This window comes from Molossus molossus, unplaced genomic scaffold (genome assembly GCF_014108415.1).
Source record: "Molossus molossus isolate mMolMol1 unplaced genomic scaffold, mMolMol1.p scaffold_m16_p_23, whole genome shotgun sequence".
Taxonomy (NCBI): domain Eukaryota; kingdom Metazoa; phylum Chordata; class Mammalia; order Chiroptera; family Molossidae; genus Molossus; species Molossus molossus.
Window position 1 is genome coordinate 9972075 of NW_023425359.1, and position 20906 is coordinate 9992980.

General features: G+C 47.4%; 1 protein-coding gene across 1 annotated transcript; it reads left to right on the forward strand.

Moving 5' to 3' along the window:
* The first annotated feature begins 4839 nt into the window (after positions 1–4839).
* BECN2 (beclin 2) lies at positions 4840–6138 on the forward strand. The gene has a single exon (XM_036277352.1). It carries the CDS (start codon positions 4840–4842, stop codon positions 6136–6138), a length of 1299 nt encoding a protein of 432 aa, XP_036133245.1.
* The last annotated feature ends 14768 nt before the right edge of the window (positions 6139–20906 follow it).

Consider the following 20906-nt stretch of genomic DNA (forward strand, 5'->3'; position numbering starts at 1 on the left):
TCCAAGATATGGCACCCTTCTGCCTGTCCCATGGGGGAAGAGCTCCCCAAAAGCACAACGGCCTCCACCAGCACGTCTGTCTGGGAGAAAGCTGCCTTTCCAGCTCTCACCCGGATGTTAAACAACTCAGTTTCCCCCCGTATGTTTCTAGTGCCTTTCAAGCAACCTCCCCAACGCTAGAGCCTGGAGGGGGTGAGTTCCAGTACTGTGCGCTTGGGCCCTTTAAGAGGAGCTGCCTGGGGTTCCAGAAGCCTCAGCCTCTCTCAGCCTCAGTTCCCACTGGTTTTATAGTCAGAAGTGATGGGGACTCTCTTCCTGGCTCTGGAACCCTGAGATGGGCACCTGGTGTGGGACGGGGACCCCTCAGTCCTCAGGGAGGACCTTCCCAGCCGAGGTGTCCTCCTGATTTTTATCCACCACCCCTGGGTGTGGGACCAGCCCTACTGTGCCTCCACCCTTTTACCAGTCTCCATGTGGCTGCTTCTTTAATTCCATAGTTGTAGGACTTCCCTTCAGGCGATGTCAGGTGGTTCTGAATAGTGGTTGTGTAGTTTAGCGTCATGTTGATGGGCTGTGGGAGGAGGGACACCGCGTTTTCCTGCGCCGCCATCCTGCCTGGAAGTCCCGGGAGGTCCCGTTTTATAGAGAATTTTCCTGCTCGCATTTCTCATTTTGGTCTGTGTCATGTAAACGAAGTTTCCAAATTGTGTGCTTCTGATTGATCGGTATAGATGCAAATAGGGATAGAATTTGCGTAGCTCTGATTGGACGGCCGGTCTAGGCTGTTGGCAGAAAGATGAAGCCAGGTCTGCCCTGCGGCCTCTGACCACACAGCGGGGCGTGGAGTCCCCTCCTTCCCGGCACAGGGGTGAGGATCCCCGTCAGCAAACGGCCTCCACTCTTACTGTTTGTAAAGTGTGGGCCCTTGGTTGGCCTGGGAGTACATTTTAGCAGACAAATTCCTTCTCGGGATTTACAGCAAACGGAGCTTTCGTCTGATGGTCTACGGGAGGTCGATTTGCTGAGCATGTTGAGCTGTGAATACTTCTTCTGGTTCCTGACAGGATGGCCACGCACCCTGGGACCATCTGAGCTTTGCGGTTTTAAATCTCCAGGAAACACGGTCGCTCAGCCAGTTCCTCGCAGCTCTCTCGTTACCCCGGGGATGCTGCAGAGAGAGAGGCAGGTCCTTTCATTTCTTTTATTACTGTTTTATTTTTCAATCTAACAAATCACCGTATTAGATGTTTAAGTGTCCTGTTCACTGGCATTGGGTACATTCACATTGTGGGACAAATGTCATCAGTGTTCATCTCCAGAACTTTCTCATGTTCCCAAACTAAAACTCCACCCACTAACCACGGACTCCCTGATTTTTGACACCAGGATTGTGCTTCCAATTCACATGTGTGGGGTCCTCACCCTCACAAGTGAGATCCTGGAATGAGGAGGTAAGAAGGGCTGGAGGGACGTCTCCAGCAACAAGAAGGGACTTACTTCCCTCTGGGCACAGCACGGCAGTCCCACCCGATCCCTCATTGCAGGAGGGTGGGTGATGGTTGTGTCCCTGCCGACAGGAGGGCTGGATTCTGGACTGTCCTGGGGCAATCGGTTGTCAGATCACCTGGAATCTGAAACAGTCCTCCCTCCCCTCACAGCTGTGTGCCTGCCTGAGCCATCTTTCCTCAGCTGGTTCAAGTTTAAAGGCAGGCATGGCTCGGTTTTAGAGGAGGGATTAGGAAGAGGGGCAGCCACTAGCAGTGCGCTTACTTTGCCGGTCTGCTCCTAGGGATGAATCAGGACTCAGGGCTGCTGGTGACTTTGAAAGCGGTTCCTTATTCTGCTGCTCCCCGAGCCCTCGGGGGAATGGGGGTGCCAGGGTGGAGAAAGGCAGGCTCGTGTGGCAGGTCCCTGCAGCGCTGTGTGGCCCTCATTGCTGAATTCAGAGCAGCCACGAGTGTTGTCTTAGCAGTTGATCCATCCTCTTGTCATTGTGGGGCTGACTTTCATCTTTGGCCCACTAGACAGGTTCTGGAGAATCCTGAGTTGCCTGTTGTCAACTTCCAGAGGATGGTCCTATCATTTATAAATTCAGGGGAACATCAGAGAGGACATGAGGGCTAGAGGGACTCCACTAGTGGTTTAACCTCTCTTCACCTTAAAGTGTTTCCCGTCTTCCCACTTCCCAGTAATTGTGCGGCTCAGCTAGGCTGGTGAGAACTGCATGAAAGGGTTAGTGCGATTAACAGGTGTAAACCACCAATTCATCCTGACAGTGACTTGGGTTGGGGGGGGGGGGCTTGAAAACTGTAGCACAGGCCCGGCTGGGGTGGCTCAGTGGATTGAGCATCCTCACATGGGCTGAGAAGTCCCAGTTCGATTCCTGGTCAGGGTACGTGCTGGGTTTGCCGGCTGGATCCCCAGTAGGGAGTGTGCAGGAGGCTGCCGATTGATGTTTCTCTCACATTGTGTTTCTCTTTCTTAAAAAAATCAATTAAAAAAAACTTTTTTTCTTATCCTCACCCCAGGATATTTATCTATTTTATCTTCAGGTAGAGGGAGAGGGAGAGAAAGGAAGAGAGAAAGAAACATCGATGTGAGAGAGACACATCGACTGGTTGCCTCCTGCATGACCAGACCAGGGCCGGGGACGAACCACAACCTAGGTACGTGCTCTTGGCTGGAATTGAACCTGGGACTCATTGGTCCACGGACCAACATTCTATCACTGAGCCAAACCAGCCAGGGCAAAAACAAAAACATCTTTTATATATAAAAAAAGGAAGGCCCTGGCTGGTTTGGCTCAGTGGTTAGAACATTGACCTGTGGTACAGAGGGGCCCGGGTTCGGTTCCCGCTGAGGGCATGTACCTCGGTTGCAGTTTGTCCCCAGCCCTGGTCGGGTCATGCGGGTGGCAGCCACTCGATGTGTCTCTTTCACATTGATGTTCCTCTCTCTCTCTCTTCCTCTCTCTCCCTCCTGCTCTATCTGAATAAAAAGTGGAAAAATGTCCTTGAGTGAAGGTAAAAAAAAAAAAAGAGAGAGAGAGATCAGGAAAAAAATTAAAATGAAAAAAAGAAAGAAAGAAAATTTCCCTGGCTGGTTTAGCTCAGCAGTTAGAGTCAGCCCACAGACCACAGAGTCTCAGGTTCGATTCTGGTCAAGGGTGTGTCCCTTGGTTGTGGTTTGGTCCCGGCCCTGGTCAGGGTCGTGCTGATTTGATTCCCGGTCAGGGAACATGCCCAGGTTGTGGAGGCGGCCAATCAATGTTCTCTCTCATTGATGTTTCTATTTCTCTCTCCCTCTCCCTTCTTCTCTTTCTAAAATCAATAAAGAAAAAAAAATTTTTTAATTAATAAATAAATGTGTAGACCCAGCCACAGCCAGTGCGTCTGCAAGAAGCTTCTTGCCCACCCACCAGGATGGTGCGTGTGGCTGGCACTGTGCCTCCTGCTGGACACTGGGACAGACGGGCACTGGGGTTTCCCACCCTTATTGTGGGGGGTGAGGAATCGGGTCTCCCATGTTTATTGTGTGTTTACTCCAAGTCAATAACTGCAGGTTAAAAGCTCATAGGTTTTGATTCTAGAGCAAGTATCTCTGGCTTGTTAAATGTGCTCAACTAGGTGGTTGACAGATGGCAGTCAATGTCTTCCGTAAAGCTTTTTGTTAGTTTGTGTGTTTGTTACCCCAATACTTGATGTACTTTTTTATTCTTTATTGGTTTTAGAGAGAGAGGAAGGGAGAAGGAGAGAGAGAGAGAAACATCAATGAGAGAGAACATAGACTGGCCGCCTCCTGCATGCCCCCCACTGGGGATTGGCCCACAACCTGGGCATGTGCCCTGACCGGGAATTGAACCAGCAACCTCTTGGTGCATGGGTTGATTCTCAACCTCTGAGCCACACCAGCCGGGCAATGCTTGATGTATTCATCTTATCTTAGTTTCTGGCTGACCTGATGGTAAGATGCATACCTCCAAACTATTTATCTGATTTGATTTATTAATTAAACAAAAATCTTTTCCATATATGCCCACTACATTACTGTGTGATAAAGAATGTTAAGTGTGTCAATACGGCACAGTCTTTTATTTATTTTTTTCTTTTTTGGTACGTGCCCCTAGCGGGAACCGAACCTGGGACTCTCTGGTCCGCAGGCTGACGCTCCGACCGCTGAGCCAGGGCCAGAGCACAGTCTTACTTTGGTGGTCAGGACAGGCTTCCTGCAGGAAACGACGTCTCACCTGCCCTACAGGATGGGTAGGAGTTTCCAGGTAGTGAAGGAGAAGAAGAGGGTCCCAGTCAGAGGGAACAACAGAAGATGTTGGAAGAATTGAAGGGCGACTCGTTTTCAGAAACGGAGGAGCCCGTGGGTGGGGATGGCAGGAAAGGGGGAGAAGAAGCAGGAAACATGGGCAGAGGCTTTGGTAGCAGGTTAAGATGCTAAGACTTTATCTTGAGGTAAGATAAGGGCATTAAACATTTTAAGGAGGGAAGTGCCATGATCAGATTTTAGTTTTAGGAAGATTACTCTCATCCCATCTTGGCCTTTTGGCTAAGATCAAGTGTAGAAAGATTACTCTTAAGATATGACTCGAAAATGCTAAAGAAGGAAAGTGAGGTGATTGGATTTGCCTTGGAGAAAGACTCACTTGTCTGAAACAGCTCAGGGAATCTGCAGGTATCTAAGGAGGGTAAGGTGTGAAGTGGGAGAGGGAGAGATGAGCTATGCGTTTTTAAACTCATTCCCCTAAAGATCCTTGAGAAGTATAAATGGAGAAGTAGCTGGGGAGCCAGAGGAAACTTGGGACCCAAGTTGAACGGCAAGACCTCCAGCATGTCCTCCATCCGCTTCATTTGCCAGTGTTGCCACCAGCCCCTGCGGCTGACTCGGAACAGCTCGGGCCTGGGCAGCAGCCAGGAACCTGCGGCTCCGGAGCTCCCCTCCGCTCAGGGGCCACCAGGAGAAACCTCAGAGGAAGGCTCAGCCTCCAGAGTGGAGACACGTGCTGAAAAGCTGCAAGATGGTGCCTCTGGCTGGACCCTCCCTGGCGATGGCCAGATGTCCAGGTGCAGCCCCAGGAAGTTCACCCTGCTTGGGGAGCCGGTCTCCGGGAGGAGTCTCAGTAGCATCCAGAAGGCCACGGGGGGCATTTTTGACATCCTGTCCGGTGAAGGTGATCTGGACCACCCCCTGTGTGAGGACTGTACCGACAATCTTTTGGAGGAGTTGGACAGCCAACTCACTATCTCAGAATCCGACTGTCAGAACTACCAGCGCTGTGTGGTGACCGGGGAGAGAAGCGAGGACGAGAGGGAGGCGCTGCAGGAGGAGCTGAGGGGCGCGGAGCTGGAGGAAGCCAGGCTGGTGCAGCAGCTGGAGGAGGTAGAGCGGAACCAGGGGAGGGCAGCCGCGGCCCTGGAGGCAGCCCAGGCAGAGACGGCGATGCTGGACCAGCAGGAGAGGCGGCACCACAGGGACTGCAGTGATCTGCACTGGCAGCAGCTGGAGCTGCGGGACGAGCTGAGCAGCGTGGAGAACCAGCTGCGGCTCGCCCGGGCCCAGCTCGCCCGGCTGGAGAAAACCAACGCCTTCAGGTCAGTGTTCGAGATCCGCAAGGATGGCCCCTTGGCCGTCATCAACAACTTCAGACTGGGCTGCCTGCCCACGGAGCCGGTGAGCTGGGCCGAGATCGGCGCGGCCTGGGGGCAGGCGGCCTTGCTGCTGGTGGCCCTGTCTAGGGCGCTGGGCCTGCAGTTCCAGCGGTACCGGCTCGTCCCCTGCGGGAACCGCTCCTACCTGACGTCTTTGGCGGGGGACGGTCCTGAGCTGCCCTTGTACTATGCCAGGGGCCAGTGTCCGCTCTTGCAAAGCAAGTTCGATCAGGCGATGGTGGCTTTCCTGGACTGCATGCAGCAGTTCCAGGAGGAAGCGGAGAAAGGCGAGCCGGGTCTCTGCATGCCGCACAGGATCCACGCCGAGAGGGGGCTGCTGGAAGACGCGGGAGCCGGCCGCCTCTACTCCATCCGGACCCACCGCAACACGGAGGAGAGCTGGACCAGGGCGCTCCGGCTCCTGCTCACAAACTTTGAGTGGTGTCTCGCTTGGGTTTCCTTAAGGCATTGTCAAAAATGACTGTATTCGAACATTATGCTAAGCGAAATAAGCCAGCCGGAGGAAGACAAATACCATATGATTTCACTCATTTGTGGAATCTAGTGACCAAGCTGAACTAACAAGGAAAATAGAAGCAGACTCATCCAGAGAGAGAAGGCAGACAGCTCAGGTGGGGGAGGGGGAGGGTTTGAGGAAAAACCCTCATGGACACGGACAACAGTGTGGGGACTGGAGGGGGATGGAAGTGGGCCTGAGAGGGGAATAAGTGGTGATTAAAATAAAATAAAACAAAAAAAAATTCTATGAGCGAGAGGGCTATAGTTTTGCTTGAAAATATGTTATCTGAAAATCTTAGATCAATTGTAAAACAAGAATATAACAGGCTTATACCTTTCATAATAAATGACCACACGGGCTTTAAGAGGAATAACTGTCCAGAGCAAACCAAAGCCATTGCCGTCTTCCCCAGCACAACGGTGTCCTCCCTGGTACCTTCCTCCGTCTCTCCACCTGGACGGACAATGTGAAACGACAGCACTGATTAAATCACAATGTGATGCGAGTTGTAGCAGGAAAGACCTGGGTAGCGGTGAGAGAAGAGGGATGCTGAAGGGGAAGGGAGAGGTGACCATGTTTTTAATGACAAAGTAAAAGTAATTGGGCAACTGGTGTATGTAGTGAACTTTGGGGGGGCGGGTGTTAAAAGATCTCTATTGGATTTATTGGGGTGACACTGGTTAATAAAATTATAGGCTTCAGGGGTACAATCCTATAATACATCATCTGATAAGCAAGAGGACTTTAACATGCAAATTGGCCCTGGCTGAGTGGCTCAGTTGGGTGGAGCATTGTACACAAAAACAGGTAGCGGGTTCAATTCCCAGTCAGGGCATAGGCCTGGGTTTTGGGTGTGATCCCCAGATAGGGTGCCTACGGGAGGAGGCCAATAGATGTTTCTCACCTTGATGTTTCTCTCTCTCTTACTCTCCCTCTCTCTCTTCCTCTTTTTAGAATCAATGGACATGTCCTCAGGTGAGGTTAAAAAATAAAAGAATAAAATGCAAATGGAATCGAATCATTCACATGTTTCTCCTGGGCTCTCAGAACAAAATCCCAAATCCTGGCCATGGCTATGCAGGGAGGTGAACTTCAATGGCTGGAAAGACTTGGCTCGTCCCCAGTGGAGGGGTGACAGCCTCCTCGGCCTAGGTCATCTTGGGAGACACTGAAACTCCAGAGAGCTGCTCACTCAAGTTATCCAGGGCCGAGAAGGTAAAAATCTGGCCCGTTTAAAAAAAATGTGGTAGCCCTGCCGGTTTGGCTCAGCAGTTAGAGCATCAGCCCGTGGACCAAAGAGTCTCGGGTTCAATTCTGGTCAAGGGCATGTACCTCGGTTGTGGTTCAGTCCCCGGTCTGGTTGGGTCGTGAGGGATGCGACCAGTCGATGTGTCTCTCTCATATTCCCGTTTTGCTATCTCCCTCCCACTCTGTCTGAAGATAAATGGAAAAAATATCCTCGGGTGAGGATGTGAAAAAAAGAAAAATGTGGTAAACTGGAAAGCACAATGAACTATCTAAAGGGGTCAAGGGCTTTGCCGCCCCAGCCATTCCAGCCTAGCATCCTGGGTCCCTGCATCCATCAGGAGAGCGTGTACATCTGGGTGTTTATAGGCAATTCCTTGATTCTAATTCATAGTATCTAAAATACTTTAAGACATTTTGAATCAAATAAAACCATCTGGGCCCTGGCCTGTTTGGCTCAGCGGTTGGAGTATTGGCCACGGACCAGTGAGTCGCAGGTTCGATTCTGGTCAAAGGCACGGTACCTTGGTTTTGGTTTGTCCCGGCCCTGGTTGGGTCGTGCGGGAGGCAACCAGTGATGTGTCCCTCTCATGTTGATGTTTCACTCCTCCCCCTGTCTCTCTCCCCCTCCCTCCCACTCTATCTGACGATAAATGAAAATATCCTCAGGTGAGGATTGGGGCCCACATTTGGCCTAGGGCCAGTTATTTGAACCCTCTGGCTTATTTCATGTGCCCTGAAAACTAAATGAGATAATGCTTATGAGTTCTATCACCGTGAAAATCCTATAAATACAGTAAGTTATTTGTCCTTGAGTGGGTGACCTAGAGCCAGCAGGGAGGTCTCTGCCGTCTTGAGGTGGGGACTGCGGAATGTACCCTTAGTAAGGTTTGGCCTGCAGTCAGCAACTTGCAGTAAGCAAGGTAAAACAGCTTCACGCTCTCACTGAATATTTCTCTTTAAAATGAGGTTAGCGTCCATTTTCATTGGACACCAGGTACAGGGTGTCAACGTTATCTTATTTCTGATTTTTGTCATTTTATAGAGACCATTCTCTATGCGCTGGTTTGCAAATCTTTATTTTATCGTCCTTTCCTGAATGTCATTTTTCACCTACATAACCCCAATATCATAACCATATACCGTGGTTTCACCTAAAACAAGAGAAGAAACGAATTTGCCTATTGCCTCAAACAGACCCAGAGACATAGAAAGGAGTATGGCTCAGACTGACAGACTTCAGAAGACGGGGGTGGGGGGGTATGAGATAAACCAAAAAACTTATAGGCATGTGTGCGTAACCAATGGACTTAGACAACAATGCTCTCGAGGTCGAGGTGGGGGGTGGGTAGGGAGGAGGGTGTCTGGGGGGAGAAACATCTGTAACAAAAATAAATTAATTAATTAAAAAGGGAAGAAAGGAATTTGCATGAAGTCCCACAGAAGAAAACAAGTAAAGGCCTGTACATCCATCAAAAAAAATGTGTGTCTGTCAGCAGTGGACTTGTTCAGCATAGGCCGCCTACTGGAGGAAGGGGTGAAGTGGAAAGGACAAATGATGTGACTGCTGAGCATATTTTTCATAGTTTTAACTTTTGAATAATGTAAATATTTTATATATTAAAAAAATTTAAAAACATACAAAAGGAGCCCTGGCCAGTTTGGCTCAGCGGTTAGAGCGTCGGCCTGCGGTCCCGAGAGACCCAGGTTCGGTTCCCGCTAAGGGCACGTACTTCGGTTGCAGTTTGTCCCCGGCCCTGGTTGGTCGTGTGGGTGGCAGCCACTCGATGTGTCCCTTCACGTCGATGTTTCTCTCTCCCTTCCTCTCTCTCCCTCCCACTCTATCTGTACAAAAAATGGAAAAATATCCTAGGGTGAGGATAAAAAAAAACATATCAAAAGGAAATAAAAGTATAAAATGGCAAACAATATATCAAAATTTAACATAATCACATGGAGAAAAGGATTATTTTTAAGTACTTTTGAAAACAGTAATGTGAATATATTTTTAGTAGATAAGCTCTAAGGATAAAAAGTACTACAATTAGCCTGGCCGGTGCGGCTCAGTGGTTAAGTGTCAACCCACGCGCCAAGTGGTCACCAGTTTGATTTCCAGTCAGGGCACATGCCCAGGTTGTGGGCCAAATCCCTAGTGGGGGGCATGCAGGAGGTGGCCAATCAATGTTTCTATCTCTCCCTCTCTCTCTTTTAAAATCAAAGAAAAAAAACCTCATTTTTTTAAAGTACTACAATTAAATATCAAACATTGCCCAAAAGTTCTATTGATAATAGCAATATAAATTTATAACTTTATATTACATTATGTATATAAAGCTATCAATATTTAAATCTAAAATCTTAGTATGAATTCGTGTGTATGTGTGTTGGGCGTAATTGTTTCTTAGCTGTTTACAGAAAAGGCCTGGATGCAATGACAATACAGTGACCACAGATACCCCCAGAAACAAAGTCTTGATTTCTAAATACTATTCCCCACTAGAGGAAAACTTCTTAGAGAAATGGCTCATTCCACATGTCGGGGGAAGAAAAGCACATGTGAACTTACATTTTGTTGTGCCATAAACTAAGGAAGCTGTTCAAGACTACGGAGAAGTCTCAGAACACAGGAGCCAACTCAAAGGAGCTCCCACTGACCTGATACGGGACAGTTTGAGCAACAAAAAGAAGAAGAATTATAATTTTGTATCAAACACTGAATAAGCAAAAATTCACAAGTCTTTATTGATACTAGAAATGAAGAGGAAAAAAACATTCATTTGTCCTGATTTGAGGTGACTACTATGGCTAATTCTTACCTTAAAATTCATCATTGAGCCCTGGCCGGTTTGGCTCAGCGGTTAGAGCGTCAGCCTGCGGTCCACAGAGACCCGGGTTCAGTTCCCGCTAAGGGCATGTACCTTGGCTGCAGTTTGTCCCCGGCCCTGGTTGGGTTGTGTGGGCGGCGGCCACTCGATGTGTTCCTTTTACATCGATGTTTCTCTCTCTCTCTTCCTCTCTCTCCTTCCCGCTCTATCTGAATAAGAAATGGGAAAAAAAAAAAAAAATTCATCATTGAAGGGAAATATGAGACGTACCATCCTTTTGTAGGAGAAACTTTTTTAGTTCATTCCCACCTGATAAGAGGAAACTCTTCTTTATAGAAAAAATGCCATCTGATAAATACTGTAGGATCAATAGAATTAGAAAGTAATCATTGGTTAATGTACATGTCTTTATAATGAAGGAGTTTGCTGTCCATGCTTTACTCAAATTTAACATCACTAATAGTGAGATCATCTAATGTTATGTATCTCCTGACAGGATGTGTTAACCTCATGGTATCACCCTAAAAAATTGTTGCCCAACCCTGGCCGGTTTGACTCAGCGGTTAGAGCGTCGGCCCATGGACCAGAGTGTCCCGAGTTCGGTTCCCACTAAGGGCACGTACCTCGGTTGCAGTTTGTCCTTGGCCCCAACTGGGGTCATGTGGGTGGCAACCACTCTATGTGTCTCTTTCACATCGATGTTTCTCTCTCTCTCTCCCTCCTGCTCTGTCTGAAGATAAATGCAAAAATGTCCTCGGGTGAGGATAAAAAATTAAAAACAAGAATTGCTGCCCCAAAAGTTTCACTTAAGTCTTACCAAGCCCTTAGATCTACTTTCCAATTTACTGGAAGAAGTTAAATGCCATCACAAAGAAATAATGAGATTAATCCAGAATATAAGATTATCTACAAGGCATCTGGTCTGGAGTTCGAAAAGTCAATTATTATTTTTTGTTAAAGTAAGAGGGCTGTGTTTTGATTAAAAGAGACCTCTGAGACGTAACAATCAAGTGTAATGTGACTTTGAGAGAGAAAAATCATCCCTTGATTGCTGTCAGATGAGTGGTCCAACAGTGAGGCCAAATTCTTCTACGGAAAATAGCTTCTCAGGACCCTAAAACAAGGTCTCTCTGTCAGGATGAAGCAAGACATAAAAAAGAGGGCCCTGGCCGGTTTGGCCCAGCAGTTAGAGCATCGGCCTGTGGACCAGAGGGTCCTGGGTTGGGTTCCCGCGAGGGGCACATACCAAAAAACAAAAGACAAAAACAAGAGCATCCAATCCCATTTAAGAACAGACAAAAACAAGAATATCATCCAAACCACACAAAAAGGCCAAACACCCCTCTCTCCTAGGCTGATCCTCCTGCTTCTAGATTCAAATCAAGATAATCAGAGAATTGCCCTTGCTTGGTGACAGTCCAGGGCAAGACCCCCACACCCAGAACCTCACTGAGACTCCGCCTTCAGCCCTTCCACAGGCTCTTTCCCTCCCTGAGAACAGATCAATCCCGCCTTGTTCAAGGCCTGTTCCCACTGAGTCTTCGGTGGAGAATCAACATCTCCACTAGACCCCGGCTTGAGAAAAATAAAAGACAATTGTATGAGACATTTGGGGAAAGAAGTATGGAAATTTGAATATAGTCTGGAATTAGGTGATGAGGTTAGCAAATTCTGAATTTTCTTAGGTGTGATAACGGTATTGTGTTTATGTTGAAGACTTTGATGTGTGGTGATGATATACAGGGGTGGGCAAAAGTTGGTTAAATTACCAGTCATCATTACCTAAAAATAAGTCATAAGTAAGGATACAAAGTCATAACAATAACCCTGGCTTGTTTGGCTCAGCGGTTGAGTGTTGGCCTGCGGACCAGAGTCCTGGGTTCGGTTCCCGCTAGGTGCACGTACCAAAAAAAAACAAAAACAAAGTCATAACAATAGTAAGGCAAGTAAATAATACAATAATAAATAAATAATAATACAAGAAAAAAACTGTTTCACGTACTCACCACTGTAAACCTACTTTTGCCCCACCCTGTATTTAGGGTTAAGATGTCATATCTTCATTGTGCTTTTTTTTGTCCGAGAGAAACATTCCTTGACTGGCTGCCTTCCGCACGACCCCAACCAGGGCCAGAGACCAACCACAACCGAGGTACATGCCCTTGACCAGAATCGAACCCACGACTCTTCGGTCCACAGGCCGATGCTCTAACCGCTGAGCCAAACCAGCCAGGGCACTTCATTGTACTTTGAAATGATTCAGCAAATTTAAGAAGTGTATTCATAAAACCCTTGTGGTAAAATGTTGACTAGTGATGAGTACTAGGTGTATCATGTCTATTCAACATTTTTATTCATTGTGGCTTTTTATTTTGAAATATTGTTGACATATAACTGCAGGGTTTCAGAACGAGTCACCCCTAGATGTACCTTTGTGGTATGCAGATCATTTTGAGCTAAAAGCAATGCAGATCCTGTGGCCTAAAGAGAAACTTCTGCCCCTGCCCCCTTGAACGATTTAGAATCTGAATTAGGCGTCTGCACCCTTGAACGATTTAGAATCACAACAAGAGATGCTGCAGATGGATGATCTCTGTAGCCCTAACTGTATAGCAGGACACACTACTGTTCCTGAGCGTCCGCTCTTCCTATGTCCTACAAATGACCTCCCCTCTGAAGCTCCAAGGTGACCCTTAGCCTACAGATAATTTTATTGAAACTGAACAAACAACTCAACAGCCTTCCTAGATTGGGGGCCACCCTCCCCACACCATTTCCCATACTCTTGAAGCACAGAGCTTGCACAGTAAGGAATTTTGTTTTAGCCCTGGCCAGTTTGGCTCAGCAGTTGAGCGTCGGCCTGCAGACCAGAGAGACCCGGGTTTGGTTCCCGCTAGGGGCATGTACCACAAAATAAGTAAATAAATAAATTTTTAAAAAAGGAATTTTTTAAAAGTCATTTCTATGTAGAAAGCAGGCTCTGCCCCAACAACATCATGGACTAGACTATTTGCAAACTTTCGTATTTTAACTATTTCTTCTAGGAAGGTTCTCTTCTTTCTGTCCCTACCCAGGGGTTCCAGTACTTTCTTCTGACTGACCCTGAAAGGGTGGACATGCTGTAGGAGAAGAGGGGGTGGCACTGATACTTGTATGATCTAGAAGGAGTGGGGCACAGTTCTATGTGAGCCTGTCGTCTTCCCCCCATAGAAGTGTCCCCACCATGGGTTACCTACGGCAGATCAGGGCCAGATGGGGGTCTTCATTAATGCAGAGAGGTCCCTCTTGCTCCTGTGTAAGGAGGTGCTGTTTTTTTTTTTTTCATCTTTCCGCTGAACATGCTTGTTGCATCCCAGCATAATTAACACTGAATAAATCGAGTTTTAAAATATTTACTAATCTAAAAAAAAACCCTCAGTGTTGTTTCTACTTGGATTTTTATAACCATTGTAAAACATTTGGTGTTTACAGACCATTTGGAGTTCTTCTCTTGTGAACTAAGATTATCTTCATTTTTATTTATTTATTTTTATTTTTCTGTTGAATTGCAAGAGCTTTTTGTATATTTTGGAAATCAACAGTTTTAGCCCTGGCCGGGTAGCCCAGTTACTTAGAGCACTGTCACATACGCCAAGGTTTGGGGTTTGGTCCCCAGGTCAGGGCACATATGGGAACCCACCAATGACTGCATAAATAAGTGGAACAACAAATCACTGTTTCTCTCTCTCTCTCCCTCCTGCTCGCTCTCTAAAGTCAATCTTAAAAAAACCAGTTTGCCACATGAGTTGCAAACATTTCCTGGCCAGCTTCCCTTTGATCATATTTATAATAGTGTTCGTCATCTAGAAGTTTGTATTTTACATTTCATGTGGTCAAGATTGCTTGTCTTTTCCTTGAAGCTTCTGAGGTTGCTGTCATGGTAGGAAAGATGGTCTTCACTCCAAGACTATAAAATTGTACACCCAGGCTTTGTTTTCTTCTAGTACATTGCAGTTTCATTGTTTTTACATTAAAATATTTGGTCCATCTGGAATTTACATTCAGTTTTGATTTAGGGCCCATGATTTCCTTTTATTCCAAATGACAAGCTCATTGTTTCCATTGCATTTATTAAATAATCCATCCTGTGGTACAGATAGTCTGACTTGCATCTGGTAGGATCATGGTGTTGTTCGCCCCTCCCCCCCACCGGCCCCCACCTTAACAACACTCTAAACCCCTCAAGGACAAAGATTCTCTTTCTTCTCAAGATGCCACGTCAATGGGCAGAACCTGTTGCCCAACAAATACTCGGGTAAACCAGAGAGCTTGTTGTCATTTAGAAAGTAAGAGTTTATTGCAAAGATGAAATGAATAATACTTGTAAAAACCTTAGAATAGCACCGGCATATACTCTACTATCCTTTTGTTTAGGTTTTTAAAAAAATCCATATGTCTAATGTTATGTTTAGAGGGTGCTATTAATGTATTAAAGGAAAGAATGGTTGTTACCTTCTTGGTCAAGAGGTCCTTATTCCTTGTCAGCTTCAAAGCATGAGTCTGTCCTTCCCCTCCTCACTCTCCATCCCCCAGATACACTGACTGACAGGTCAAACAGCTGTGAGCTGCAGCTGACTCCATGTTCCCACCTCAGATGTCTCGTTTGTTTGTTTTGGTACGTGCCCTTAGAGGAAACCGAACCCAGGACTCTCTGGTCCGCAGGCCGACGTTCCAACCGCTGAACCAAACTGGCCAGGGCTCTTGTTTGGTTTTTGATTCACTATCAAGATCAAGATATTCCAGCCCTGGCCAGTTTGGCTCAGCGGTTAGAGTGTCGGCCTGCGGTCCGGAGAGACCCGGGTTCAGTTCCCGCTAAGGGCACGTACTTTGGTTGCAGTTTGTCCCCGGCCCTGGTTGGTCGTGCGGGTGGCAGCCACTCGATGTGTCCCTTCACATCGATGTTTCTCTCTCTCTCTCCCTTCCTCTCTCTCCCTCCCACTCTATCTGTACAAAAAATGGAAAAATATCCTCGGGTGAGGATAAAAAATAAAGTAAAATAAAATAAAATAAAAGATCAAGATATTCCAGGAGTATAGGGAGTAACACACAATGGTAAATATTTATTTGTTTATTTTTTCTCTCATTTGAACCATAATAATAACCAAAAAAAAAAAGCTTTTTCAGTGCCTGAGTTGATTCGTATTCACAAGTATGCAGTCCTGGCTGTCAGTCTCTCTAGGTCTGTTCCCGTTTCTGTCTGCTTGCTGGTCTCCGAGGCCCGCAGTGTAATTCCTAAGGACTGTCGCTTCATAAAAAGCCTGCTTCCAATCTCTTTCCAACCCAACTTCCCGGTCCCAGCTTCTCTAAGAGGGTGGATCAAGGCGCATGCACCGAGGTTTAGTGTCTAGACGGACCTGGGCAGTGTGACCGGTTCTCCCCCACCTACTGTAGAAGGGTTGTCGTGAGGGTGGATTTGGGTCATTTGGCTTCAGCTCTGGTAAAACAAACTCCACAAGCATGTGTCGAGCAAGTACCTTGGCTCAGCCTGGCCTGGTGGCCAAAGGGCCCGGGCTTTGTAATCACGCAGATCTAGTTCCAAAAGATGGCTCTGCAATGTAGGCCCAGGGAAGTTCTTTAATCTCTAGGTCAGTTTTCTCCTTTGCAAAACCTGATCATACAGTTTGGAAAGATCCACATTGCAAAGGAGCAAGATCAGTCATATGTACCAGAGTAATCCAGCCCTGGCTGGGTAGCTGAGTTGGTTAGAGCATCGTTCCGATACACCAAGGTCGCAGGTTCAATCCCTGGTCAGGGCACCTAAAGGAATCCACAAATGAATGCACAAAGAAGTGGAACAGCAAGCCTCTCTCTCAAATCAATAAATTTAAAAAATGTTTTAATGTAGTCCACACAGCAGGATCCAGAAATGAGAAGATCTAGAGCGACGCTCCGTGAAGAAAGACCCCACGATGATGTCACTGGTTACTGGGGAGACTGTCACTCTGCACCGTGCTCTTTTACTTTGGGGTGACGACTGTACTTACACCACAGGTCACTGAGAGGGTCAAAGGAGATACAGGGCAGATGCTCAGGATCACACTGGCACACAGGAGCTCCTGTTACCGCCACTTCCTTTGTTTTTTCTTTTTAATTTTTTTTTCTTGATTGATTTTAGAGAGGAAAAGAGAGGGAGAGACAGATATATCGATGAGAGAGAACATCGATTGGTCGCTTCCTGCATGACCCCACCGGGGATGGAGCTCACAACCTGGGCAGTGCCCTGACCAGTAATCGAACCGGTGACCTCTTGGTGCATGGGTCGATGCTCAACTACTGAGCCACACTGGCTGGGTGAGATTACTGTCTTTTAAATTCTTGTCGCTATGTTTCAGTTCTGGAATTTCTATTTGAGAAAGAGACAAGTGCATCCCCCACACCGGGAGCAGCTGGTCCTCACAGCCATACCGCAGCGCCCTCCTGGGGAACACACCAGTGCAGAGCATCGATGTCAGGCAGGCCACTGTGCGACTGTCCATGTTCCACCGACTGCGGCGCCCTCCTGGGGAACACACCAGTGCAGAGCATCGATGTCAGGCAGGCCACTGTGCGACTGTCCATGTTCGACCGACCGCGGCGCCCTCCTGGGGAACACACCAGTGCAGAGCATCGATGTCAGGCAGGCCACTGTGTGACTGTCCATGTTCGACTGACAAAAACAAGACCTCTCCATAATTGTGTCTGAACACAGACAAAAACATGAGAACTGTCCAAGCCACCAAAATGACCAAACCAGCCCTGGCTGGTTTGGCTCAGAGGTTAGAGCGTCAGCCCGTGGACCAGAGAGTCCTGGGTTCGGTTCCCACTAAGGGCACGTACCTTAGTTGAGGTCCCCGGCCCTGGTTGGGGTCGTGTGGGTGGCAGCCACTTGATGTGTCTCTCTCACATCGATGTTTCTCTCTCTAAAAAAACAAAACAAAATGACCAAACCACAAGAATGATCCAACTGCCCCTACCCTGGCAAGTATGAGTGACCCACTGCTTCATCACCAGTCACAACTTCAGCCTCATTTTATTCTTCTTTCCTTATAGATAATATTTATTAAGATACCGAGCTATGAAATTTTCCCTGCTTCCTGACAACATCCGGCCCAGAGCAAAGCCATTCTTCCTTAAACCCTCCCCAAATCACTGAACACAAGCCAAAACCCGTGACACCTTTCCATCCCCTCTTTCCGAGACGCCCCCTGGTGGCCCACAGTGTGTGTCTCCCTTCAACGTGATGGGTAATCAACTCAACTTGTTCAACCATATGCGTGTTTCTGGTGGCCGTGGGCTGGAGAGCATTGCACCTTCAAAGCTAAACTCTTCTCAGGAAAATTAGCCAAATGACCAACGTTAAATATTTTTTGTCTTCCACCAAAAGGCCCAGACAGAGACTTCTTCAAGCAGGATGTTTACCTTGATACTCCTGCAACTGGAGAGCATTTCACACAGCTTCTCAGGGTTCACAGACACCCAAGCAGTAGTTGTCCAACACACATCACAAGCCCTCGGAGATTTTAACGTCCTAAATGGGTGAATCTGAAGAGTCTGAAAACACCTGTCAGGCGAGGGAGGGGTTGATAGTGAGCGTGGACAGCATGGGGGAAGCGGACTGCACGCCTCCAGGGGGCTCCACTTCGACTATTGTGAGAATAGAAACCCCTGAATTGTGCGGCAAGGCAGTTCCGGATTAGATCAAATGTTAGGTGAAAAGTTGCTAGGAACATCAGAAGAGTTTCACTGGACACAAATATTAGCCAAAGGGCATCTGAATTGTCAATCAGCTCAGAATGCTTAACTGCTGAGGTGAGGAATGCAGAAGAGTCTTCACAAAGGAAAACACAACCTTCAAAGCCCTCATGTTTCCATGGCAACCGGGGCTCACAAATGATGCGATTGTAAAGGCAGCTGGGTATGCAAACATGTGACCCTTCTTATGAAGCTGGGGTGGGTGAGTGAGGATAAAATCCCACCATGAGGGAAATGGAAACAGGGCAAGGGAAAATATACGCTAATCCTGGTCACAAAAATAAAACCGGTCCCAGCTGTTAGCTGTAAGAGACGCAAAAGGGGAATAAAGTGTGTTTTACTTTTGTGTGATGCCTTTCATCAGTGGTTATTAAAACACACTGCACTGTCATTAATTCATTCCTCGAGCGCCTCGCTGAGGGCGCAGTCACATTTTATGGGCAATATGGTCAGCGCGGTGACTCACGAGTAGGAGGAAAAGGAATAAAACATTCCCCAGCAACTGGCCGTGGTACGAAACAGCACAGGCTCGTTTGAATACCCAAATCCCCCTTTACCACAATTTCTTTCTCTCTCTTTTTTTTTTATCCTCCTCACCCGAGGACATTTTTCCATTTTTTATTCAGACAGAGTAGGAGGGAGAGAGAGGAAGAGAGAGATAAAGAGAGAGAAACATCGACGTGAAGGGACACATCGAGTGGCTGCCACCCGCACGACCAACCAGAGCCGGGGACAAACTGCAACCAAGGTACGTGCCCTGAGCGGGAACCGAACCCGGGTCTCTCTGGACCGCAGGCCGACGCTCTAACCGCTGAGCCAAACCGGCCAGGGCAATTTCTCTAACTTTATTTAATGAAATTTAACAATTAAAGAAAACTTTCCTCTCAAAATGGGCACAATGAAATCAGTTGGTGAATCTTGGTAAACGGCTTGGGGAGTTTTGTGTGCTGCTTCTGCAATTTATCTACACATCTGAATTCTATCAGGATGCAAAGTTTCAACAAAATAATCAGAGCATCTGTGCCCGGTGACCGAGGAAGGCAGGGCTTTCTGGCTGTTGTGTCCGTTGCTATGGCCCAGGGCCAAGTCCAGGGCCTTGCCCACAGTAGGTGCTCAGACACAGCTTGTGGAGTGGATAGCAGGCGCTCCGTGAATGGCAGCGACAGTTAGGAAGTGTGGCCAGCCAATGCCTTCTCGCTGAAAGTACCCACGAAGCAGCTCCAACAAGTCCTTTATCATGGCACGTTCTCCAGTGAGTCCCCTGGTCAGCAACATTCTTTCATTCACTCCACACATGGTACCCGAGGCCTGTAGGTTTGCGGAGTCGCGCCGGAGGCTGTGTCTCAGGGTGGGTTACCATCCAGCACCTGCACTATGCCTGATGGACGAGACAGACATGAGACAACTCACAAGTGGGAACTGACCTCCAGCGATGACAAGGGCTATGAAAGGAGGGTTCAGGGTGCTCGGAGAGCCTGGGGCCGGGGAAGGAGATGGAAGAGGAGGAATGAGCCATATGTAATGAGCAAAGGAGAGGGCAGGATAACACCAGCCTGGAGAAGTGGGTGGAGACAGGTGTAGGGGAAGAAAAATGTATTTCCTCTATCCTTCTGAGTTCTGGGCACAGACCCCTATAATGAAAGACAGCTTAACAAGAGGGAAAACAAACAAACAAAACATTAACCTGGCCTGGCCGGTGTGGCTCAGTGGATTGAGCATCGTCCCATGCAAGACACTGCTGTTTCGATTCCTGCCCGGGTTGTGGGCTCAATCCTCAGTAGCAGGGTGTGCAGGAGGCAGCTGATTGATGTCTCTCTCTCATCGATGTTTCTCTCTCTTTCCCTTCCCTTTGTCTCTCTTTAAAAAATCAATAAAGCACACTGGCTGGTTTGGCTCAATGGTTAATCAGCCGCGGACCAATGAGTCTTGGCTTTGATTCCGGTCAAGGGCATGTACTTTGGTTGTGGTTCATCCTCCAGCCCCGTCAGGTCATGCAGGAGGCAACCAATTAATGTGGGTCTATCACATCAACATTTCTCTCTGTCTCTCTGTCTCTCTCTCTCCACGGTATCTAATGATAAATAGAAAAATATCCTCAGGTGAGGAATAAAAAAAAATCAATAAAGTCTGGCTGGTGTGACTCAGTGGTTGAGCATCAACCTATGCATCAAGAGGTCGCTGGTTCGATTCCCACTCAGGGCACGTGCCCCGGTTGTGGGCCTGATCCCTAGTGGGGGGCATGCAGGAGGCGGCCAATTGATGTTCTCTCTCATCGATGTTTCTAGCTCTCTCTCCCTCTGCCTTCCTCTCTCTCTAAAATCAATGAAGAAAAAAAATTTTAAATCAATAAAAATGTATATTTAAAAATATATATTAGCCTGTATTCCTCATGTATACATGGGAGAGAACCAGCAAAAATGAGTAACTCAAAGAGGTGGCTTAGAATTCAGGCTTAAATACCATCTTAATAAGAAAGGGGGTAGAGGTGTAGGCCTCTTGGGGGAGAGTCAATAATTTTTAGGAAAGCTACTGGTCCTTTAGAAGAACAGAGGTGAGGTATGATAGCTATGACAGTTGATCAGGGTGTGGTGACTTCTAATCTCCTCTCCTGTGATAAGAGTCAGTCTTGCCTGGTTGATGAATCTCCCAGGGAGGGGATTTATGATAACTGAGTTCCTTTTGCAGGATCAGCCTCTAGGCAGATAAGAGTGGTTCTGAGAAAGCCTCTCTCTGCATTTGCTGTTTTTCAAGTGCCTGCAGCTCAAAATACTCAATATGCCAAGTGTCCCATGTTGAGGTGACATGTTCTCCTGCCTTTCACAGGCCACCTCAGGTCTTGCAGCCAAAACTATGGACTTGAGGTTATTTGGGGAGAGGGAGTTTTGGTTT

What these genes read in the sequence shown, in the direction of transcription:
- BECN2 (XM_036277352.1), top strand. Translation starts at nt 4,840, where the DNA reads ATGTCCTCCATCCGCTTCATTTGCCAGTGTTGCCACCAGCCCCTGCGG.